The sequence below is a fragment of the Vombatus ursinus genome, unplaced genomic scaffold (genome assembly GCF_900497805.2).
Source record: "Vombatus ursinus unplaced genomic scaffold, bare-nosed wombat genome assembly UNPS02012515.1, whole genome shotgun sequence".
In the NCBI taxonomy this organism is placed as follows: Eukaryota; Metazoa; Chordata; class Mammalia; order Diprotodontia; family Vombatidae; genus Vombatus; species Vombatus ursinus.
This window is the reverse complement of record NW_020952293.1, coordinates 1,339,625-1,365,159: the sequence shown is the minus strand read 5'-3', so window position 1 is coordinate 1,365,159 and position 25,535 is coordinate 1,339,625. Positions and strand designations below refer to the sequence as shown.

Below are 25,535 nucleotides of genomic sequence, written 5' to 3'. Positions count from 1 at the left end.
TATTAATTAAGAAGCTTCATTAACTCTAATATATATGTGTGTGTGGGCACATAAAGACACCAGAGATTCATTCAGGCGCAGTATTAAATGTACACAGGCAAAACTTACCAGATTTAACGGGCCAACCCTGGGGTACTGGGAAGAACCAGGAGACTTTGCAGTAGTCAGTAGATTCTGACATATGGATGATGGAACTTCCAAGAGAACCTCATTTCACTGGATTCTTTTATATTAAAATATCCCATTGGGCGCTAATCAAAAGCCACTGGATGTGGAATCAGAGAGCTTAGATTCAAATCCCAGCCACAGCACCCCCGTAGCATTGGGCATGCCCGTCTCTGGACTTCTCCTTTACTTTTCTGCCAAATGAGGGGGTTGGAATAGAGACTTCTCAGGACCCTTCCAGCGGTAAAGCTAAGATCCCGATAACGGCGAGCATTCACAGAATGCATTAAGGTTTGCAAAGCATTTTACAAACGTTATCTCTTTTGCTCCTCACAACAACCCGGTCCTATAATTATCGCTATCTTAAAAGATGACAGTGAGAAATTCGGATAATTTAGCCAAGATCACACAGCTGGGAAGTGTCAGAGAGGAGGGAGGACTCATCTTCTTGACCCCTTGTCCCTTGTCCAGTGTCAGCCGGCTGCCTTTGAGGTGAATGGCCTGAGTGTGCCTCAGTTTCCTCATCTGCAAAGCGAAGGGGCTGGTCTCTGAGGTCCCTTCCAGCCCTAAAATATGATCCTAGGTCTCCTGGTGCCTGTTTCCCCACCCGCAAAATGAGAGGGTTGGACCCCATGAGCTCTAAGGTCCTTTCCAGCCCTAAATCTGTGGAATTGGCTGGGATGGCTCTTAATAAATGCTTGCTGACCATGTGCCGGGGTCAGTTAGCGGAACCCCCTTGTGTTCCAGGGCAAGGTCAGTGACACGGGGGTAAATGTCCTGCCTGCACTTTCTCCGAGGCTACCAAAGGCCGGGCTAAAGGGCGGCGCCTCTCAGAACAGCCCGCACAGGGAGCCGGACTCTAGGGGGCGCAGGCTAAGGGGGAGGGACTACAACTCCCAGCGTGCCTAGCGCGGAAGCCCGCGCTCACGTGACCGGCGAGTCAGCTGGCTCCGCACCTGGAGCCGGAGGCGAAGAGCCCGAGCAGCGGCAGTCGCCGGAGCAGCCCGTGGTGAGTCCGCGGTGGGTAGGGGGCTGCGTGGGCTAAGCCTGGGGAGGGGCCTCGGCCCCCTCCCTCTCTCCTGGGACCCGGAGGTTCCCTGGCTTCGGCATCCGGGGCCGCCCCGGACCCCGAGCCCTTTATGGGGCCAGTTGGGTCATTTACAGATGGGGAAACTGAGGCCCGGGGATGGGAAGAGGACATACCTTCGTGTGTGAGTCAGTGGCAGAGGTCGGATTCGAACCCAGGGCTCCTGTCCTCCTGGAGGGGATTTTGCATCCTGCCCCGCCCTCCACTGGCTGCCTCGGCCCCATTGCCCCCCCTTGCACCCCTAAGAGGGGGAGGTCTGGGGAGGGGCACCCCTCGAGGGCTTGGGGTGCCCTAGGCCACAGGCTCAGAGCTGAGAGGAACCTCCGAATTCATCAGGTCCACCCTCACCCCCACCCCCACTGTACAACCAAGAAAACTGAGGCAGGCGTGTTTAAATGACTTGCCCAGGATAAGAGGCAGTATTTTTGAACTCGGGTCTTCTTAACTCCAGGTGCCGCCCTTGAGCCTCTGCGCCCCCAGAACTGAAGGGAGAAGGGCACGGGAAGGAAGCTGTGAGAAAGAAGAAACCACCTGCTCACCTGCCCCAGGTAACACCGAGAGGGAAGCCTCGGAGGAGTGGGGTCGTTCGTGCGGGGCAGTTTGCTAAGGAAGGGCTGGACGATGCCTTTTCACCCCCTTACTTGAGCATGTGACCTGAGTCATCAGTATCCTCATTACTGCTTAAAGCTGAGCCAGGAGTTTGCAGAACCGTAAACCCCACCCCGAGACATCTGGCCAGCGAAGGGAAGGAAGTCTCTGGAGCAGAAGCTAGAGCCCAAGAATCCCCATGTGCTGGGGAACCTGGCAAATTTTTATGATACGTTTTTCAACTAACAAAAACCTTTTTTCTCTCCTACCCTACCCCCATCTCTTTTAAAAAAGAAAAAAAAAACCCAACACCGTTGTTATGCATGGTCAACAAAAAGGAGTTTCTGTGCTGGAGCTTTTCCCAGCATGCTGTGTAGTCCGGGTGTGGGGCAGTTTTGATCTTTGCTCAGTTATTGACCCCTCCAGTTATCAGATTGCATAAGAGGAAGCCTACCTGCTCCAGATTACCCATTTTTTATTTGAGGACGTTGAGAAGTTCTCCAGGCATTGGGGCTTGTGGCTCTTAGATGTAAAAGCAGCCTGACCAGTTCATGTTTCCTTCCAATCACCTTCTAAGGGATTTCTGAGCTGCCTGACCTTTCCTTGTGGCATGTTATCAGGAGGAAAGGAAAAAGCTTGTGGCTGGCTCTGGGTTTCATGCAGCTGTTCTGAGCTCCACTGCTTTGAGGAGTAGCCAGCCAGTGACAGATTCTGAATATGTTTCTTATGAGCTGCAGGGGGAGGGGTGGTGTAGGTTGTGAGGACAGAGAAAGAGAAATAACATGAACACAACAGAACACCACCACCAGATTGCTGGAGCAGTTTTCCAGGCAACCAGAGTCACACAGGTAGGTCATATCTGGGATAGCATTTGACCTCAAGTCTTCTGACTCCAAGCCTAGGCGTCTGTCCATGAGCTGAAACTAGCATTTCAGTGGGTTTGTCCAGTTCAGGCCTTTAACCTGATGAGGAGGATATGGTGACTGTCTTCAGGTATTTAAAAAGCATCCCCAGTGATGCTTGTCCCCAGAGAACAGAGCCGGTAGCTGTGGGCAGAAGTCACAAAGCAGCAGAATTTAGGCTTGAAAAACTTGCCAGCAATTAGGGCGGTCTAGAAGTGGAGTGTGCCGCCCCCAGGAGCCGGGGTTTTCTCCACATCTGGGCTGACTGTTTTTTTGTAGAGAAAATTCTGGTGAAGGTGTGTGTTGTACTAAATGACTTCGAGTCCCTTCCAGCTCTGAAAGTCCATGACTGTCCTCCAGCACCTGCTGCCCAATGCCACAGCCACACCCCATTACTTATCTCCTTGTTTCTCTGATTTAATCCTGCTTTTTTTATGGCTTAAATTTATTATCAGTTAGTAAGCATTTATTTTCTCTCCCTTCCGCCTCCTCCCGTGTTGACAAAAAGAAAACCCAAGCCCTCGTAACAAATACGCCTACTCCAGCAAAACAGATTTCCACACTGGCCTTGTCCAAAAAGGTACCTCCAGTACCTTTAGTCTTATCACCTCTCAGGAGGTGGGTTGTGGCTTCATCATTGGGCCTCTGTTGGCCATTAATTACATCAATCAAAGTTCTTGAGTCTTTTAGAGTTATCTTTTCAGTGTTGTTATTATCACATAAATTATTCGAGTTCTGCTCCCTTCATTCTGCATCATTTCATACAAACATTCGTAGGTTTCTCTCTTGTCATTTTTTTTTGGGGGGGGTGAAGCAGTTGGGTTTAAGTGACTTCCCCAGGGTCACACAGCTAGTAAATGTCAAGTGTCTGAGGCCAGATTTGTACTCAGGTCCTCCTGACTCCAAGGCCAGAGCTCTATCTACTGCACCACCTAGCTGCCCCTCTTTTGTCATTTCTTGTGACACTGTAGTATTCCATTACATTCATCTACCCTAATTTGTTCAGCCATTCCCCACCTGATGGATTCCCCTTAGCTCCCAGCCTTTGCCATTCTAAAAAGAGCTGCTATGAATATTTGTAGTCATGAATCATTTTCCTCTTTCTTTGATCCCTAATGGAGCATTGGCTTAGGAGAGGTATTGGTGGATCGAAGGGTAATGCTGCTTTTCTGTGTCTTATTTTAGGGCCCCACAGAGCCATTCCCAGGGCGATGAGCCTGTGGTCATGCTAAGCCTGACCGCTGTCTGGACGCTTGTTTCTCTCATGGCTGGATGGGAAGTGAGGTGGTGAGTGAGCAGCAGAGACGAGCACCCGAGGCACGGAGCCCATGTGGCCATGGCTCAGACCAGCATGGTCATCAACAGTGACTACGGTGATTGGGGTTGGAGTTCGGATGCCGGCGAGCGAGCCCGCCTCCTACAGAGCCCCATCGTGGACGGAGCTCCCAAAGGGGAGGAGGAGGAACGGGGAGCCACAAACGGAGGGACCACCTCCACACTGGGAGCCGTCTTTATTGTGGTGAATGCCTGCCTGGGTGCCGGCCTGCTGAACTTCCCTGCCGCCTTCAGCACAGCTGGTGGGGTAGCGGCTGGCGTTGCGCTGCAGATTGTGAGTGAGGCGGGCTTCCCCGGGGCCAGGGAGATGGAGCAGACCCCTTGTTTTCGAAGGAGGAGAGGGCTTTGGGCTGTGTGCAGTGGCAGGGCACACTAGACTGCCCGGTGAGGGAGGGGGATGGGTGCTTTGGCCTGACTTTCCTTGGCATCCCCTCCTAAACCTCTCTCTGCTGCAGGGCATGTTGGTCTTCATCATCAGTGGACTGGTCATCCTGGCGTATTGCTCCCAGGCCAGTAACGAACGCACCTACCAGGAAGTGGTGTGGGCGGTGTGTGGCAAACTGACCGGGGTCCTGTGCGAGGTGGCCATCGCTGTGTACACTTTTGGTACCTGCATTGCCTTTCTCATCATCATCGGGGACCAACAAGACAAAAGTAAGCCCTCCCCATCCCCGGGGGCTGCCTCTGGTTGGGGGAAATGGAGCGAGGAAGAAAGGAATTCCTGTCACTGTCTATGATCAGCCTGGGATGGCCCGGGGTATTGACCAAATCAGGCTTCCCTCCAGGCCATAGCATCAGAAGTGCTAAGTCTGTTACATGGAATAGAAAACAGACATAGAGGAAAGGGAGGGAGACACAATGAGTCCGTGGGAGGGAGGGGAGGTCACTTCAGCAGGGGCCCACTGCTCCGCTGACATCCCTCTCCTGGCTCTCCCCCCAGTTATTGCTGTGTTCGTGAAGGAGTCAGAGGAGGCAGGCAGCAGCCACTGGTACACGGACCGAAAATTCACCATCAGCCTCACTGCCTTTTTGTTTATCCTTCCCCTCTCCATCCCCAGGGAGATCGGCTTCCAGAAGTATGCCAGGTGGGAGTTATTCCCGTCCTCAAAGTCGAGGGGATGCTCTGGGTTGGGAGGGCTCAGGGATCATAGACCTCTTCTCTCTGAGGCCTGTGTGCTCTTAGGTTCTTTCTCCTCCTTCCTCCTCGCCCACTCACTTTCTGGAAGTGGGACCCAAAGGCTGGAGAGAATTGGGAAGGTCACAATCACACGTCGGTCAGTCACAACTCTTGTCTCAGAACTTGGTAAATCTCTCGGCACCCACCCAAGAGTCAGTCTCCAGGTCTTTAAGTCCCATCTCCCCTGAATGTCTCCCTCCCATAAGAGGGGTTGTGTTGTTCCTGGCCTTCTTGGAGACCCTGATCCCAGCTTCTTCCTGGCCCTGTGCCAGCTTAGATGGAGTCAGTAAGCTTTGTTCTCCGGTCTGGGTCCCGTCTCCTTCACACCCTCTCAGACAAAGCTCTGCCCTGTGTTAGGAATCTGCCCTCGATCGGCGGTCAGTAACTTCCCTCCGCCTCAGTAATGGCGTTTTCTTGACACACTGGACGTCTAGCTGTGTATGTTCATTTTGGTTTTATCCAAAGTCTGGAGAGGGTAAGGGAGTGGGGGCAGGGGGCTCACGACTCCAAGTAAAATCTCTAGAGCTTCTGACTCCTGAAGCGAAGACAGACTGATCCCTGGACAGGGACAGGAGGATGTGGCTAGGGGTGGGGCAGGCATGACCGGTGCTCACCAAAACCCAATTCTTTCCTCCCTGGCAGCTCCCTCAGTGTCCTGGGCACCTGGTATGTCACAGCCATCATCGTTATCAAATACATCTGGCCGGATAAGGAGATGTTCCCTGGGGATATACCCACCAGGTAGGTGAAAGGTTTCGTTGAGGAGCCATTTCACAAAGGCCTTTGTCCTCATCAGGTCCTTCTGCTTCAGATCACGGCATCTCAGATTCAGTCACAGAGTTGGAAGGGGCCTCAGAATCCACCCTGAGGCATGAATCCCCTCCTTGTCAGGGAGGCCTCTTTCTCCTGGAGCAAGCCATCGCATTGGGCACTGATAACTGGTAGGCCTCGGTTCAGCTGGGTGCTCTGATGCGGACTAAGGGAATGTTTGCCCCACTTGAGGAGAAAAAACAATCTTCTTCCATGTGACCTCCTTGCAGGGGCCATAAGCGTACTCCTTTTGATGGTTCTGCTAACTGTATTTCTTGTATTGATCCTGGGCCCTTCCTCCTAAGGAGAGTGCTTCGTATATAGCTAGCTCATTGGTCCTTGTAAAGATAAACAAGGAGGAATATCGCATTTTTACTGGTTTTCCATTGAGTCTGACTCTTTGTGACCCCATTTGGGATTTTCTTGGCAGAAATACAGCAGTGGTTTGCCATTTCCTTCTCTAGTTCATTTTACAGATGAGGAAACTGAGGCAAGTGGGGTTAAGTGACTTGCCCACGGTCACACAGCTAGTAAGTGTCTGAGATCATATTTGAACTTGGGTCTTCTTGACTCCAAGCCTGGCACTCTATTCAATGCACCACCTCACTGCCCATCCCCACTTTACAGGTGAGCTCATTGAGACCCAGAACAAAACTTGGCCAGGAATATCAACAGAACTAGATGAAGATAGAACCTGGGGCACCTGACTACCAGCCTAGAGCTATGTATGTGATCATTGCTCTCTGCTTTGGTCAGAAGTGAATTCAGGGTGGCCAGTTTCACTTGATTCCCCCCAGGGTCCACTGGGAGCAGTGAACAGTGTAGTAGAAGACACACAGTATAGTAGAAAGAAAACTAGCTTGGGGGGTGAGGTGGGGGACACCAGAAGCCTATGGACTGGCCTGGCAAATCTCGTTTCTCAGGCCCTCAGCTTTCTCATCTGTAAAACAGAGGTAGAGGTACCTCATTTTTCTCTATAAAGATTAAAGGAGAAAATGGATGTGGAATCACTTTGAAAAGTATGAAGCACTCTACCATGGGACTGTTACCATATTATGAGAAAGTCATTTCATTTGGGACAAGGAAGGTGGCTTAGCAGGAGGCATGTTGATTCCAACGTAGGCTATACTTTTCCAAATCTGGCTTCTCTAAAGCCTACGTAGAGCCTATAATAACGCTCCTTATCTTATGCATTTTTATCCTCTCTGCTCTCTTCTTGGTTACTACATCCATAAAAATGAATAATACATCTTATATGAAAGGCCCTGTCTCAAAAAACCACCAGAAAGCCTTTCACATTTCACATTACACATAAACGCTGATATTAGAATGACAGTTTTTCAGTGGCCATTTCCATTTCCAGAGCAGAGTTGGGGGGCTAGACGGAGGGCCCTGTTTGGGCTTGGTCTCCAGCTCTGGAGCAGCTGACGTCTGAATTCGTGCAAACACTCACGCCAGAGTGGAGGGGCCTTGCTTTGAAGCTGGGCGGGGGGCCGCCTCCAGTCTGGCCTGCCCCTCACCGTGAACCCACATGTGGCTGCTTTCCTTGCAGGCCGACCTCCTGGATGGCCGTGTTCAATGCCATGCCCACGATCTGCTTTGGATTCCAGGTACTGGCTATAAAATGGGGTTCATGATAGCTGTGATTGCCCGAGTCGTGGGGCGGGGGCCAACAGGCAAGCAGCATGGTGTAACCTATCAGCTGGCTCCTCTGTCTTTGGCAGTGCCATGTGAGCAGCGTGCCTGTCTTCAACAGCATGCAGCGGCCCAAGGTGCAGACCTGGGGCGGGGTGGTGACGGCAGCCATGGTCATAGCCCTCTGTGTCTACATGGGCACAGGTAAGGTAGAGTGCCCTCCTGGCCAAGATGAGGTGGGGTGGAGAGTGGGGGAAAGGGCCAGGGACAGACCCGATGTCTGCGCTCTTCCTGTGCCATCATCACCCCTTCTCGGGCAGAGGTGGGCAATGCTCAGGGCCTAATGCCCTCTGCCTTCTCAGCTGGTCCTGCTAGAAGTAGCTAGAACTCAAGTACCCGTGACCTCTCTCCTCCCTCTGTCCTAGAGCCTTCTCCTAGAAGAGAAAATCCAAGTGATTACAGACCCTCCCCCCCAATCTTGTCGTCACCTCCTCAGACCCATTCCTAACAGCTCTTGTTTCCTGGGCCAGACAGATTGGAAAGATTCTTTACCCTCCTCCCAAGAGCCTTACCATTTTCATCTGCCTTTCCCATCCTGACTCAACTGCTCTGCACTTTCTTCTCCCCATCGGGCCCCTCAGGCATCTGTGGCTTCCTAACCTTCGGGGTCAGTGTGAACCCCGATGTGCTCCTCTCCTACCCCTCGAATGATATACCTGTCGCCATTGCCCGTGTCTTCATCATCATCAGCGTGCTGACCTCCTACCCCATTCTGCACTTCTGTGGACGGTGAGGCCCTCTGCCTGGGCGGGCAGTGCCAGCAGTGGGGAGGGGGCTTCGTGTCTAGCTGAGTGATGCCTCTTCCCAAGGAAGAGATGTTTCCATGCCCCAGAGGAGTGTGTCCTGGGGGTGCTGGGTCTCCCTGTACAGAGCTTGGCCATCCCACCCCTGCCCCTGTTCCTCCTTTGCTCTACTCCCAGCCTTTTCCTGAACTTGACTACATGTGCTTTGTATGTATGTCCAGCTTCCCATCTGCTTCATTTTGGGAAACTCCGTGGCATGGCCAGACTTTCTTCCCCTCAGGCTATACTGATCTTGGGAAGAGTCTGGCATCCCCTGCGCACCCCCTTCCTAATCTGTGAGCTTATGCACAGGGCGGTCCTGGAGGGCTTATGGCTGCGCTACAAAGGTGAGACGGTGGAGGAAGACGTGGCCAGGGAGAGGCGACGCCGAGTGCTGCAGACGGTCACCTGGTTTTTACTGACGCTGCTTCTGGCCCTCTTCATCCCAGACATCGGGAAAGTCATTTCCATCATCGGCGGCCTTGCAGCCTGCTTCATCTTCGTCTTCCCAGGTACAGGCAGCCCCACCACCACCCTCCACCGTGCGTCCAGAGCCCAGCCATGTGTTACTGACTAGGAATGCCCCTCTCTTCTCCTCCTCTTTAGTCTCCAGCCTCAAAAATCCCCATTGCTTAGGTGTCTCCTCCAGTCCTGCTCAGGAGCACAGACAGATGACGCTGGCCACTCCTTGAAATTGGAAGGAGCAGCGGCAAATGTCTCAGTCTTGGGAAGGAGAAACATTTTGAGCTCTCCCTTTCCCTGAGTCATGGTTTCTGACTTACTGAAGAGAGAGAGAGAGAGAGAGAGAGAGAGAGAGAGAGTGTGTGTGTGTGTGTGTGTGTGTGTGTGTGTTGGGGGGAGGGTGTGGTCAGAGAAGGGAATCAATGAAGAAAGGAACCAGACTCTTGGCCAACCCTTGCTTGGCTTGAGCTGGCCAGTTGGTTGACCAAAGGTTTGGTTTCTCCTAGGGCTGTGCCTCATTCAAGCCAAACTTTCTGAAATTGAAGAAGTCAAACCAAGCAGGTAAAGCTCCATATTGTCTCATGACTCCTTGTCCTGAGGGCTCTTTGGGAGATGTAACCTGGGGCAGTGGGAAGGGAGGAAGAAGCCAGGGTGCAAGCCCAGCTCCGCCCAAAGTCACTTACCTCCTGGAGCCTGGCTTCCTAACCCATCAGATGGAGATTCTACTTGTCCTTTTGCACTTTGGAATAACATTAAGTGCTTCAAAGAGTGTAAGGGTGAAGACGACAGAAGGGATACAAATGAGAAGTATTTTCCCTCTAGACCCATCTGCGAGGACTGGATGACAGAGTCCTGTCCCCTCCTCTGTCACCCCAGATTGTTGGGACCCCATGATAGAGTCCTTTCCTCTCTTCTCTGTTTACAGCTGGTGGGCACTAGTCAGTTACGGTGTCCTCTTGGTCACCCTTGGAGCCTTCATCTTTGGCCAAACCACAACCAATGCCATCTTCATGAATCTCGCGGCCTAACCTCTCAATTTGGGACTGGACAGCCAAAGGGAAAAAGTGGCCTTTTCTGTTGAGACCTCGAGGAACCATATCCATGCACCAGCCTCTGGCTGTTGTCGGGGGGACCACACCATATCGCATCTTGTTTAATCACGACCCATCGTCAGTGCCCTTATGAGGCAGGGAGGTGGAGTCTCCTTCCAAGGGGCTTTTCTGGTCAGAGGACAGGCCCAGGAACTTCCCCGGTTACCAGCAGTGCTGTGGATGGTGGGAAAGAATCCTCTCTCACCACTGAATCTTCCCAAGGATCTCCTGCTGTCTCTGTATCCAAAATTAAAACCCCATTTCTTTTACCCGTTGGTAGAGAGGAGCAGGAAAAGCTCAGAAGAGAGAACCTAGTCTCACTTGAGTGAGGAGAAAATGCTTCCTCTGCTGCAAAACACTTTCTGCAGAAGGTTGGCCCCGGGCAGGGAGCAGAGCCCAGCACTTCTGGGGAGCCTTCATGCAAGGGACACTACGTGCAATGACCAACGCCACTTGTGACTTCAAGTGTGCAGTTCAGTAGCTCCAACATGGTGGGTTTCCAAAATATGCCAATGACCATCACAAAATGGAGGATCTTTCCTTGCCCAGAGAGCATGAGTGAGCAAGCTCTGGCCAACGAAGGTCAGAGATCTGACCCAAGCCAGTTGTATTGCCAGATTCCAGGCTCCCTTGACCCCATTTTGTCCCACTTTGTTTTGGTAAATGTCCTTCCACTAATCACTAGTTATACCCAGAGCCATCTGGAACCTTGTCTCTTCCTCTCAGCGTCGAATTGGCTGGGACCGAGGAAGAATAAAGACCACTATTCCATGGCCCTGAGGTACCTCCATCTCACTACATTCCAGTGGGGCTTGGCCAGCCTTCTTGGTATCATCCGGCCCCAGAATCTCACTAAGTCTAATGTTTACAGAGACTGTTGGGCTTCCCTATCTGTAAGAGGGAGCTGACGTGTTATGGTGCTTCGTGTATCCATCTGTTACCTCCAGATTAGGAATTCTCTTCTCTCTCAAATTCCAAATTGGCACCTCCTTTAAGAATGGGAAGGAGGAGAGGATGGCAAGATGGCTGTTTTGTCTCCTTTGAATGTTCTCAGAAGCTCCCAGCCAGTGTTTGCTGTTCTCTGTCCAAACTTCCATTTGCTATTCTTTCATTTAAGGGTGAGTACCATTCCTGGGTGTGAAAGACCCACCTGGCATTGGACTGTTAATGAAAACTGTAACACTAGGGATAGGAGAGGATTGGACCCCATCTTTCTGCAGCCTAGTAGATTACAGGACAGTCATGATTTTCCGTGCCTAGTGATAATACTTCCTGTGCTGTCTCTTTTCCTTTAGTCATTTGATTTCCTCTTCCCTTGTATCTGAGGAAAAGGGGCAGTCATTAGCTTTTGAGCCCCTCCCCTGCCCTCCATCACGTCCCATTGGCAAACAGATCCTAGTCTGGCATCCCCCGTGACATAATCATGAGGTAGATGGTGTTGAGAACATTGTGTTTTATTCTTTTGGGGTGAGAGATGGAGGATGAGGTCCCCAGAGAGTCGGGACCGGGCAGCAAATGACAGAATTTTAAGGCTTTCCATCTCTGTCAGCCCATGCTATCCATTTCTCCACCTTTGTCAGTGACTCCTGCATTAAGCCATGTGACTTTGGGGCTCCTTGGCAGCCCCTACTCACTTTGGACAATCTCAGGAAGACCAGGGATAATAAACTAGAACTATACATCTGCCATCTTGCTTCTTCCAGGCCAAGACTTCCACCCTTAGGAAGTGGAGAGGTCACTCACAGATAGTACCCCAAACCTGTTTAGCTCACCAATTGGTTTTTCCGTGTTGGTGGATCCAGAAGGAGGCTCTGGTTTATAAGAAGGAGGCTTCTTTCCCCAGAGGATACTGTGTCCTTGAAGGTCCAGCCAGGGACCTGATCCTCCTCCTTCCCACATAAACAAGCAGGACCTTGCAGGTTCAGTTGTGTGGGAAGTCGAAATTGGGTAACAAGCTGGGTCTCTCCATTGTTTCCCCCTTCCCCTAACCGGTAATACAGGCCCAGCTTCTTGCCAAGGTCTGGACTTTTATCTTCTCACCTGTCTGTTCTAGCCACTCCAGTGTTGGATAGTATCTGGAAGTGTCAGCCCCTTCAGAGAGAGTTGAGATGAGGGCAGGGCAGTTGTTTGAGCGGATTAAGTGTGTGAAGCCAGAAAAGAGAATGGACTCTGGTTCACGCCACCCAATGTTCTCCCTCTGCCTCACCCCCGTCTGTGATTTTTAATGAGTTTTTCTACCCCTGTACCCCTGACCATGACAATACATAATAATAAAAGGGAACTTTGCTGCTGAGTTGTCTTTGTGTGATTCTAACCTTGTGGGCAAAGGGAGTTACTGTTTGAATTGGAAAGGTGGGAAGGCAGAATTGGGCCCTGGTAACCTGACTTCCCCAAGGGGGGTCTTCAAGGTGATGAGCCTGTCTGCCAGGCACTCGGCCAAGTCCTAAGGATTAAAAGAGGCAAAAACAGCCCTGGTTCTGCACAAGCTTGTAGTCTGATGGGTGAGACAACAGGCAGCCTACTATGTATATATAAACGAGAGCAATGATAGGTAGATAGACAGACATGTCTATATGTGATAAATCAGAGATTATCTCAGAAGGAAAGCACTGGGAAAGTCTTGTGAGGAGGTGGAGCTTAAGTTGATACCTGAAAGAAGCCAGGAGAAGGAGAGAGTTCCAGGCGAGGGGTGGTGACAGTCAGACCTGTACTTTAGATTAGAAGATTATTTGACAATTAGTGGACTGGCTTGGGGAGAGATGAGACAGGGAGATCAATCAATAGCTATTGCTGTAGTCTAGGTGTAAAGTGATGAGGACATGCATCGGGCCAGCACTGGTGTTGGAGGAAAGGATGGGGTGGATAGAAGAGATGTTTGTTAGGAATATAATGAGAGAGAAAGTAAAGGTCATGAACCTGGGTGACTGGGAGGATGGTGGTACCCTTGACTGTAAGAGGGTAATTTGGAAGTGAAGAGTTAGGGGAGAAAGATGCGTTCAATTTTGGATGTGTTGGTCTTCCATTTAACTCAATAATTTGGGACCTTTCCGAACCTGAGCCTTCTCCTTTGTAAAAGGGGATAATAATTCCTGTGCTACTCATTTCAACCAGCCACTCAATCAATCAAGTATTAAGTGCCCACTCCGTGCTGGGCACTGTTCTAGGTGCTGGGAATACAAAAACAAACATGAAATAGTTTTTGACCCGAGTAGCATACATTCTATCACAGAGTTGTTATAAGCATCATCAATTTCAAATTGAGAAGGGCCCTCAGAAGCAGCCAGTCCAACGTAAATAAGAATTCCCCATGATGACACATCTGATAATAGCACCCAGATTTTTGGCCAAAAGCCCTCTCTAGTGAGGGATATTCTACTACCTTCCTAAGACAACCCATTCTATTTTGGGATCAGGTCCACTCACCTGGGTCCCTATTAACTTTGTTTTTAGGTGCTTAATAAATGTTTATTGATTACTGACAGATTATGGGAATGGGATTTCCAACCCGCATTAAGAGATTGATTTACCTGAATTTTCCTTCTGTGTGCACTTTTGTACTTCTCAGCTGAAGGTGAAGCACTTGGTAAGTTTGAATGCACTATCTAAATTACTACCACTAGTACCACTACTACCACTACTACTACTACTACCACTACTACTACTACTACCATTACTGCCCTGCTACTGCTCTGCTGCTATTTTCTATGAACTCCAACACAAACCCCTCTCTTTAGCATTTAAAGCTCTCCACAACCTGCCTCCAACCTACCTTTTCTAACCTACCTTACTCACTTTACCAGGTCTCCCGTTGCATCTGAGGCCATCTCCAGTCATACTGACCATCTTACCATTGAACTCCAGTGACTCTGAAGGAGCGAGTGAGGCTGATGACTCTGCACAGCTCTGCCTCACTTAAATCGGATTCACTTGCAAGTTAAGACATCCCCCTCCTGATGTCATCGGTCCTCTTCAAGAATGAAGGAGAACAACAGCATTTTTACCCACTCTGTGGTCAACCAAAGAAGTCTATGTTCCTTGCAGGAGTCATTCCATTTTCTTCCCCATCTTTTGCATAGGTTATCCCCTATACCTGCATGCCATCCCTCCTCAATTCAGTCTCTTAAGATCCCTGGCTTCTTTCAAGACTCAATTCAAAGAACATCAAAATACCAAAAATACCTTTCCTGACCCCCCCAGGTGATAGTGTCTCCCTCTCCACCCCAAATCACCCTGTATTTACTTGGTACATATTCTGCATATGCTAACCTGTGCATACATTGTTTTCCCCAATAGAAAATAAAGTCTTCGAGAGGAAAGACTGTATTTCATTTTGCCTTTGGATTGAGTTGACAGATTGGATGTCTCCAGTTGTAAGGAAGAGTTTCCTTCCATCAGGCCTACGTTTATATCTCCTACTTCCAATTCTTTTGGGGCCGAGCAGAGTAAGGCTCATCCCCATGACATCCTTTCTAATGTTTGAAGACAGTCATCCTCACCCACTTCTCCTCCCCACCAAAAAAAAAAAATCTTTCCTAAACATTTCCAATTCCTTCAGCTGAGTCTCCTATAATGTGATTTCAAAGTGCTAGACCAAATATTAGAAATTATCCAGCATAGTAGTGTGAGTGTGAAGTAAAGTTTAAGAAAAAGCAGAAATTCAGCATCCTACTCAGCAAGACCAGAAGATATACTGGTATAATGTCCTGCAGTTGAATTGTGGAGAAAAAGCTCTATTGGCCTCTGCTTTTCCTCTCTGGGCCACTAGAGGTCGCCTTTGTTTCATATAGGGCCAGCATCAACCTGGATCTGACCATGGTACCAGGGTTCCATGGTACCACTTGCCTCCAGAGTTTGGCCTGAGTTCTCTTGTTCTATAACTGGCTTCTCCCTGCTCCCTATTAATGGCAGTGCCTTTCTTCTGAGATTATAAGCCAATTTATCCCTTATATATCTTGTTTTTACATAACTGTTTGCTTATTGTCTCCCTCTTTAGACTGAGTTCCTTGGGTACAGGGATCATGTTTCTGCCCTTCTGTGTATCCCCATTGCCTAGCACATAGTAGGCATTTAATAAATGCTTATTGACTGTTGACTAAGTATCTTCTTGATCACCTGGTTGGGTTACAGGAGAGATTTGGGCTGTAACAAAGAAATTCTGCCTTTTCTCTATCCTCCCTTTCTACCAAATATACCTATTTTTACCAAGGCACAATGGAAAGAGTGGTGGATTTGGGGTCAGAGGACCTGAGTTCAATCTACACTTACTATCTGTGCAACCCTGGTCAAATCATTTTATCTCCCTGGGCCTCAGTTTCCTCATCTGTAAAATGAGGATCATGGTGGTGGACTAGATCACAGGTGTCAAATACAACTGCTGGCAACTCTCCCCAATGTAATGAACCAGTTTAAAGTGTAATTAGGAAATATTCAACAAAATAAATCAAAACACAATACAACATAGATAATATTAATGTGTGGTTTCCTAAGTCAATATGCCAATGCTGGGATCCTATGTAAGGTTTATTGGCCCCCATTTTTATCTGAATTTGACACAACTGACTTAGATGACCTCTGAGGTCCTTTTCAGCTCTAACATCAATGATCTCATCATCCTTAAGGGATAAGATTAGGCTTGTCTCACCTACTGCCTTTTAACACTACCAAAACCTTCCCTTAAAAACTGTATATAGACCTCTGGACTAGCATCCAAGGGTTAGTGAAGCAACAAGCATTTATGTAAGAATTTTAATATGTGCCAGGCACCAAGCAAAGTGTTATGGATACAAAGAAAGGCAAAAATGCAATCTCTACCCTCAAGGAGCTCACATTCTAATAAAGGAGATGGCGTGCAAACAACTATGAGAGACAGAGACAGAAAAACAGAGACAGAGAGACAGAGACACACACACACACACACACACACACACGGGGGGGGTAATCTTAGAAGGAAAGTACTTAGCAATGCCTAGGACTGGGAAATGCTTCTTGCCAAAGGCTGGATTTAAGCTGAGTGTTGAGGGCACCCAGGGAAGCCAGGAAGGGAAGGGAAGAAGGGAGAGCATTTCTGACACAGGGGATGGCAGCCAATGAAAAAGCAGAGTTAGAAGGAATATCATGTACAAGGAACACGAAGGTCAGTGTCACTGGATTAGAGAGCTTTGAAGGAGAGCAAAGTAGAAAATAAAGACTGGAAAGCTAGTGTAAAGGAATTTAAAAACAAAACAGAGCATTTTATATTTTATCCGGGAAGTAAGAGGTAGCTACTGGAGTTTATAGAGTAGGAGGGTGATCTAGTTAGGTGTATGCTTTAGGAAGATCACTTTGGTTCCTGAATGGAGGATGGCCTGGAATGAGGAGAAACTTAAGAAACAACAAACAAGGTCACTCACCATCTGAAAGGGAGAAACAAGGCAGAAACAAGAAACAAGGAGAAACAAGAAACATACAAAAGAATCCACAATGTTGCCCACAGAGTTCAATTGTATATACTTAATATTTAAAAGATACAATTTTGTTTGTGTGAGTGCACCCTCCATAACTGGTCTTGCATTGTCATGGCCAGAAAAAAAAAAGCGTATCATCTAGTGACCAATCTTCTAATAAGAAGCCTCTCTGAACTTAACCCAGCTGGTGGTCCTTGGATAACAGGAGGGCATCCTCAAAGCCTTTCCAGCTTTGTTGCATCTACCAGACCTTGCACTCAGCTGCCGTATCCTTCCAGGACCCAGTTTGAGTGTGTGTGTGTGTATGTGTGTGTACATATAAAAATATGATTTTTGTGAGTTTTAAATTTTTATTTTTTATGAATTAATTGTACACAAACCTATGTTTCAATTTTTTGAAAAATGATTATATGTAAAATTGTGAGCTTCAGTTATATACCTTCAAAAAAGGTATATACTTAACAAGATAGGAATAAAATTCCCCTGTGTGCATCCCCTTCTGAATTTTTGCTTTCTCTGTATTTTTTTAATGTTTTTATCAATATTCTTTTTTTAAAGAATTTTCTGCATTCCTCTCACTGCCCAGTAAGTCATATCTCCTTGACTCAAATAGAAACTGTCCTTTATCACAAATTAAAAGTTAGCAAAAAAAAAGACAAATTTTAAATAATCAACATATTAACTACATTTGAAAATCATGCCTCATTCTACACCTCTGGTAAATGACCTCTCTGCCAAGAAGCAGGAGTCAGGCTCTATAAGTCAGGTCTTCAGATGTCATGATTGGTCATTGCATTGACTTGAGTTCTTAAGTCTTTCAAAATTGTTCACCTTTACATTATTGTGGGCATCATGTGAATTGTTCTCCATGTTCTGTTCATTTCATTCTGCATCAGTTCATACAAGCTTTCTCTAGTTCTTCTAAATATCACATTTATCATTTCTAAAATATAGACTTAACAATAGCATGTTTGTGTGATCTTTACACTTTCCAAAATACTTTCATATTTTGAATTTGCCTGAAATGAATCCAGATTCATTTTGCAAAGGGATTCACCATAGGAAGTATTTAAAATGTTTAAATATTGATAGGCTTCTTATTAAAGTTGAACATAACCACCATCTTGTGCAATATACCACTCTAAGCAATCTTCACACTTTGTACAAATTTTCAACAGTTGCTTCTCGGCGACTGAAAGGATTGCATTTATACCCTTGCTTTATGATCATCTAAAGAAGGTTTTGATTCATCCATGACAGTTTTGATGTGACCCTGCAAGAAAAGGTCAAATGGAGACAGATCTGAGGTGGTCAAGCAAGAGGACCTCCTCTACTGATCCAATGGCCTGAGAGAATGTTATCCAGAAACTGTCACACATGCAATGCACAATAACATTGTTCAAATGAATATGAAAATTATATTATTAAAAATTTACAAAACTAAATTAGTATAAAAGAAATTTAAATAATGAAACATTCAAATGATATTTTTGTGAGTTTGTAGCATTGATACTTCTGAAGTCATTCAGTTTTACAATTTCACTAAGACTTTTGGGACACCCCATTATCAGCATTACAAAATATACTTTAGGGGGGCAGCTAGGTGGCACAGTAGATAGAACTCTTGCCTTGGAGTCAGGAAGACCTGAGTTCAAATCTGGCCTCAGACACATGACACTTACTAGCTGTGAGACCCTGGGCAAGTCACTTAACCCTGATTGCCTCACCAAAAAAAAAAAAAAAGCAAAAAAAAAAAGGTAAAAAAAAAAACCAAAATATACTTTATCAGTGACCCACCAAGTTGTTTAATCTCTATGTGTCTCAGACCACTTCCAGGGATTTCTCTAAATCATTGATAGATTGCACCTTTGTTGGTGGAAAATTCTCCATACTTTCCTATATTCCTGTTTCATAATCAGATTTGTAGTTCTCTTATCCACAAATTATTTCACACATATATGGTTTGCTTTCTCAACTGAATTAAAATATTTTTTTAATGAAATTTAAAACAATGATCCACAGAGTGAATCACATCACTCCTTTCTCCGTGATTTTTCTTTTTGCTTTTTTTTCCTCCGTGATTTTTTTATGCCTGCACTTGTCACCTGCCCTCCTCCCTGACATGCTTGGAGTTCCTCCAGAAGATGAAAGCCATCAAGCTACATGCCACAGGAGGCTTCATTAAGGGAACTGGGGGGTCCTCAGCCTTGATTGGCTCTGCTGAATTGTACAGCTACACAGACAAAAGGAGCACGTTCTTCAGAAAGTTGCCTGCAATGTAACAGAGAGAACCTTCCATTCTGGGGGAACCCAAGCCTGGGTTCCAGTCTTCCTTCCTGTTGCTGTGTAATATTGAGTGAGTCACTTAAACTGTCATTGAGTATCATTCATCTTCACATCCTAATATTTCCCTGATGTGTCTAATCCTGACATCCTAAAGACCTGACTATTAGCATAGACTAGAAATGTAGCTGAGCTGTGGAAGGAATCAGTGAGATAACAAGCATTTAGGTGAGCATTTTACTAGGTGTCACTGAGCTAAGCTCTAGGAATTCAAAGAGAGGCCAAAATACAAGCCCTGCCTTCAAGAGGCTCATATTCTAATGGGAAGGAAAGCAGCAGCTACAGGTAGTAAGCCCAAGAAGGGCAGCAGATTTTATCCCAATGAGGCTTCCTGGAGGCAACAGATAAACTCCATGCTTCAGTCCATCCTCAGAGAGAGGGGTACCAGGCAAGCACTACATCTAACCCCCTCCATATTTGTTAGTTTAGGTTCAGGTAGAGTTTTCAACTGCTATCCCTTGATGGGGAAGGTAAACCCCAAGTTTATACATACATACATATAGAGAGAGAGATGTGTGTATGTATATATATATATAATATGTATATACATATGTGTGTGTGCATGTATGTATGTATATATATTATATGTATATATGTATGTATAAAATCTCTAAGTCTTGACTCCCCACCAAATGCCAGTTTCATGAATACACATAGCAAATTACAAAGAAACCCATTTATACAAGTTTATAGCAAGCAGAAATCAGAGAAAGATATATAAATGAGAATATATACCAGAAAATACACAGAATGAATAAGCTCTCTCATTAGAAGTGAAATATCTCAACTCAGTCAAGAGAGGGTCCCAGATTTCATCCAAGAGGAAATTCCCTGAAGTATCTGATGTATTAAGCTAAGGGATTTAATTGAGGTGCCAATTCTCTTGATGTTAGTTTTTTCCTAGAGTCTTTCTCTCTCTTCAGGAACCTGAAAAGAATCTGAAACTATGTGTTTTCTCTCTTAAAGTTGGAAGTCTGAAGACCAGGATGTCAGTTCCATTAGATTATTACCAACTCCATTCCTCACATAGGAATGAAGCACTGAATAAATCTCCACAAATTAGTAGAGAGCCTTGCAAATGCTTTTTGAGGTCAGATATATATGATATATTACATATGTATATATGTGTGTGTGTGTGTGTGTGTGTGTGGAGAGAGAGAGAGAGAGAGAGAGAGAGAGAGAGAAGAGGAGAAAGAGAGAGAGAGAGAGAGAGAGAGAGAGGAGAGGAGAAAGAGAGAGAGAAAGAGAGAGAGAGAGAGAGAGAGGATCAAGTTTTAAGAACAAAGGCCTAAACAAAAATGATGAGCTCCCATGTTGAGCCATTGCAAATATCTGTCCTTAGCCCTGTACTGTGAAACATTTTCCCCAGTGAATTAGATGAAGACATAGATGGCATGCCTGTCAAATTGACAGGTGGCACAAAGTCAAGAGACATAGCTGATACACTGATTAATAGTCAAGACTCAAAAATATCCTGACAGGCCAAAATGATGGTTCAAATTGGAGAAGATGAAATATATAGTGATAAAAGAAAAATCCCTTATAGGTTCAAAAAATCTATTTTATAAGTATGAAATAGGTGAGGTATGGCTAGACAACATTTGGCCCAAAAAAGATCTGGGAGTTTTGACTTAACATTTATTAAGAATCTACTATGTACACAGTACTGGAGGTACAATGAAACCAGTCCCTATTCCCAAAGAGCTCACATTCTAGTGGAATACAACCAAATAAATACTAGCTCATTTGAGGATGACAAAAGCACTAGCAATCTCTGTAGGATGATCAGAAAAGGCTTTATAAAAGATATAGCATCTGATCTGAGCCCTGATTCTAACCCTAAACTAAGAATTCTAAGAGGCGGAGGTGAGAAGGGAGTAAATTCCAGGCACCAGGGACAGCCTGTACCAAGGAGATAGAAGTTGGAATGCCAAGCTCAGAGAATATCTAGTAATCCAGTTTGTCTTCGCTTAAATTCCTCCCTTTTCCCCTTGACTGAATATAATGAGAAACAAGATAAAAGGACCAAGAGTTGTTTCCAAGAATTGAGTTGTTTTTATTTACAAAGAGCTGGACTGCAAGCTGGGTATGGGTCAACACTGTGACACGGCAGCCTAGTCATGAATACAAGCTCAGGCAACATTAAGAATGATGAGTCTAGAGCAGGTGAGGTAGGTAAAAGTCTCCTGGTTCTCTTCCCTCATCAGAAAACTTGTGAAATTTTCTGAGTGGTTCTAAGCACCAGGATTTAGGAAGAGTAATTAATGGAAACTACAGAGAGCCACTTAATAATTAATGCCTGTTGACTTCAGGATGGATGAGCAGATTTAGGTGAATGTAAGGAAAAACTTCCTAACAATCAGAGCTTCTCCCGAATTGGGATGGTTAGCAGGTTCTCCCCCACTGAAGGACTCTGAGAAGAAACTTGACCATCCCTTTTTAGAAAGGATGAAGAAGGGATTCCTATTCAGGCATGAACTAGATGACCTCTGAAGTCCCTCCCAACTGTGAGATTCTGTAATTCTCTCTGGCTTTGGCTGCTAATTCCCATAAGTCAGAAGGGACTCTTCACTAACAACTGTAAACAGTGCCTTTATCATGGTGCTTGAGAAGACCACTGAAAATCAGAAAGGAGAATAAGGTTATTGGCAGTGGAATGGGGAAGCCAGTAGAATCTTTGAGCAATGGAGGAGCAGAAGGGGAGGGAGTTGTCCTTGCCCTCCCTTTCCTCCACAAAGCAGGGTGTGGGCTTCTAAGCCAGCCAGGTTTCTACTCCCTGCTGTTGGGCAAGGAGAATCACCAACCTGTTCAGTCTGACTTCCCACTCTCAAACTAGTATGATTTCCTGCTGCTGTTGGCTTCTCTCTCTTAACTGATGAGAGTATATTGGACAACATCTCTGCCCCCAGACCAAAAAAATAGCCCTGGGTTTTTGAGGATGGAGCAACCTTGGTGGAACCACTCTGCATTGTAACCTTAATTTGTCCTTGAGGAGAGGAAAAAATCCTGTTAACACCACAAATATTGATTTTGTGTTATCTCCGACAAAGATATTGGCCAAGAATGTGAGGTTGGCAGTGCCTCTGGGGACCAAGAAGTCCTGGTTACCAAGTTCTGGGAACTCTAAGGGGAGTAGGTTCAAGTTTCTCACGAAATGGAATAAATGACCCATGGGCCATCATGGATAGAGCAATCCTCAAAGAAGCTTTCTCTCTTTTCCTTATATATAATGCTCCATCTCAGGCAGTCAATAAGCATTTATTAAGCACCTACTATGTTCCAGGCATGGGGCTAAGTTCTAGGGATTCAAAAAGAGTCAGATGATAGTCCCTGCCCTCAGGAAGCTTAAGATCTAATGGGGAAGACAATAAGCAAGCAAATATATACAAACAAGCTATATATAGAAGAAATAGGATATAATAAGAGAAGGAAGGCACTAGAATTAAGAGGAAAAGAAAAAAAATCTCCCATCTCCATGTCTTTGCACTGACCATCCTCTATTCTTGGAATGTACTTTGTCTTCACCTTTGCCTCACCTTTTCTTCGTTTAAGACTCAGCTCAGGTACCTTTTCTACAGGAAGACTTTCCTGATCACCTCCAACTGCTACCACCTTGCCCACCCTGCTATACTGTAGTTGCACATATTTATTCTCTTTTTATTTATTCTGCAAATACTTAATAATAGCTGGCCTTTATATAGTGCCTGCTTTGTTCCAGATACTGTGCTAAGCACTTTACAATTATTATCCCATTTGATCTTTGCAATGACCCTGTGAGGGAGATGCTATTATTATCCTCATTTTCCAGTTAAGGAAACTGAGGCAAACGAAGGTGAAGTGACTTACTCAGAGTCACACAGCTACTAAGTGTCTGAGGATGGATTTGAACTCAGGTCTTCCTGACTCCAATACATGTTCTTATAGTCACTTTTATTTTAGAATGTAAGCTCCTTTAAAGCTGGAATGGCTTTGTGGGGAGAGGGAGCTCCCTATACCAGTGAAATTACCAGTCTAGTGCTTCTTCCGGTTCCCTTTTGGTGTCCTCAGCACCTAGGACAGTGCCTGGCACACAGTAGGCAACTTAATCAATCTTTGCTGGTTAATCATTGATTTAATATGTGCAGAGCCCTGTGGTGCATGCTGGGGTTCAGCAGGGAGAGAAGGGAAGCCTAGAGAGGATTCAAAAGACAACAATCTTAAAATCTAAGTGTGAGAGCATGAGAGGAGAGGGGAGAGGCATCAGAGACAGGGCTCACAAAAAAAGACAAGACCCACTTAAAAGAAAGCACAGCAGTGAATAGAACACCAGCCCGGGAGTCAGAAGGACCTGAGTTCAAATACGACTTCTGATGCTTACTAGCTGTATGACCCTGGGCAAGTCACTTAACCCCAAATACAAACAAAACAAACAAACAGAAGCAATGGGTTTAGTCTTAGAAGATGCGTGTTTTATCCCTGATTCTGCCACCATATCCCTTTATAATTTTTGACAGTTCATGGGCTCTCTGTTTCCTCCTCTCTGTACAGTAAAGGAGAAGGCCTAAGTGATTGCCAGAGCATCCTTTGTCTTCACCAGTCTGTTATAATCTAAGGCCTATTTCCAGCTCAGCTCTAACATTCTATAGTCTGTGTTTCAACATCCTATTATTCTTGTAACAGAATAATAACACTACTAATAATAGCTAGGCACTGATGGAGTGCCTGAAGGTTTGCAGCACTTGTTATACAGATTCTCTCATCTTCACAACCTCCCTGAGAGGGAGGTGCTATTATTATCCCTCATTTTACAGATAAGGAAACTGAGGTTGAGACAGGTGAAGTGTGCCCAGGATCACACAGATAAGAAAATGTTGAGACTGATCAAGCCTAGGTCTTCCTAATTCCAAGTCCAGACATCTAAGCACAGACTGGTTTCTGTGCCACAGAAAAATGTAAGCCCAAATCCCTGCCATCTGAAATTTTACAATTTCCCAGTAAATGAGATACTTGTAAAATGCTTAGCACAATACCTGGCACATAGTAGGTACTTCATAAATGCTTTGTCCCCTCCTTCCTTCCTAAACCTAAGAAAGGATAATAATTGTTCTTTTCCTCATCAAATTAATCCACACAGATTTATCCATTAGATACCTTCTCTTGTGCGCTCCATTCTGGATTAGGAGAAGCAGAACACACACCTGATAGATGCTAGAACTCACCCACCACCCCCCTATTCCACAAAAACCCCTTTGTGATGGCTAGGGATCGAACCAGATCTTGTTACAGTCAAGAAAATGTTCTCCCATTCCTGAGCGTTTTCCCTGTAGGAGGTCACTTGACCCCGCCTTTGAGTGAATGGATGAGGCAGATACATTTATCTTACTGCATCTCCCTGCCTTCCTCCCCTCAGGCCAACCATGCCCAGGAATCACATCCTCCTCAGGAAGTCTTGCAGATGTATCTGTATTATCTCCCCCATTAGCCTGGGCTGGGTGCCCAAGGACTAAGACTGTGTCCCCCAAGAACGACATTCTGTTCCCTTGGGCTCCTCCCTTATGCTGACCTTGGAACTCTGCTTGAAACAAATGCTCACTATGTTTGCTGACACAGGAGTGGGAGGGAGGTGGCCTCTGCCAAAGTGGCAAAACAACTCTGTCATCCTCTGGGAGATCAAGGGACTTAAAACCATCTCAGCCGATGACAACCAAGAGGGAGTTAGCTCAAGACTGTGTCCTGGGCCTATTATCATCACAGTTGTGATCCACCCTCAATTAAAGATGGAGAAACTGAGGCATGAGTTAAGTCAAGTGTCAGAATCATAATACTCCCTAGCTTGCAAAGTCTTTGAGTCACAGAATGTCAGAACAGGAAGCAGGCAGAGATCGCCCAGTCCAATCCCTGCATTTCGTAGAGGGGGTATGCTGGGACAACTGGGGCAGCATGGGGCCTTGGCTGTGAGTCAGGAGACCTGAGTTCAAGTCAGGTGTGGCATCACCTTGGGTAAGTTGCTTCTAAGGGAAAGGATCAGGTCAACACGCTGGAGGGATGCACAGCTGCCTACTTGAGGTCATGTGTCTCTGGGTATCTGATTTCCTATGAGACTCAGCTCCAATCTCACCTTCTGCAAGAGGCCTCTTCCAGATTCTAGCACAGTCTCTTTGAGATTATATCCCATTTATCCTTTACATATATAGTCATTTGCATGGTGTCTCCTCCAACAAACTGTGAGCTCTGAGAAAACAGAAGCTGTCTTTTGCCAGCATTTAGTACAGAGCCTGGCACATAGTAGGTACTTAATAAATGCTTCTTGACTGACTGACTCTCCCTCCTCGAGCTTCAATTTGCACATTGGTAAAAATGAATGTTAGATTGCATAATCTCTGAAGTCCCTCCAGGTTAAAAACAAATCCATGATTTTAGGACCCCCAGAAGATTCTCCTTTTTCCTCAAGACCTTAAGCTCCATAGAATCCCAGAATGACTCCAGCCCCTCCAGAAGACCAGGCTACTCTGTGCAAATCTTCATGATATTAAAGGTGAATACCTACCCACCCAGGTGAGCAGCCCAATGACTGGTACCGAGCTGGCCTGCAGGTCATGTCTATCAGTAGTTATCAATGGAGCATATAAAGATGGGAGAAGCTGATGGGGTGCTCCAGTCCTAAAGGTCAGTCATC

At 46.2% G+C, this 25,535-nt stretch overlaps 1 protein-coding gene across 1 annotated transcript; it reads left to right on the top strand.

The window, feature by feature from the left end:
* Positions 1 to 1,098: 1,098 nt before the first annotated feature.
* On the top strand, positions 1,099 to 12,387 carry SLC38A7 (solute carrier family 38 member 7). The gene is made up of 12 exons (XM_027857956.1): positions 1,099 to 1,174; positions 1,704 to 1,800; positions 3,928 to 4,351; positions 4,533 to 4,731; positions 5,018 to 5,162; positions 5,897 to 5,995; positions 7,617 to 7,674; positions 7,789 to 7,903; positions 8,341 to 8,488; positions 8,854 to 9,053; positions 9,510 to 9,564; positions 9,929 to 12,387. Exons 3-12 carry the CDS (start codon positions 4,079 to 4,081, stop codon positions 10,029 to 10,031), a joined length of 1,395 nt encoding a protein of 464 aa, XP_027713757.1. The 5' UTR covers positions 1,099 to 1,174; positions 1,704 to 1,800; positions 3,928 to 4,078; the 3' UTR covers positions 10,032 to 12,387.
* Positions 12,388 to 25,535: the final 13,148 nt, after the last annotated feature.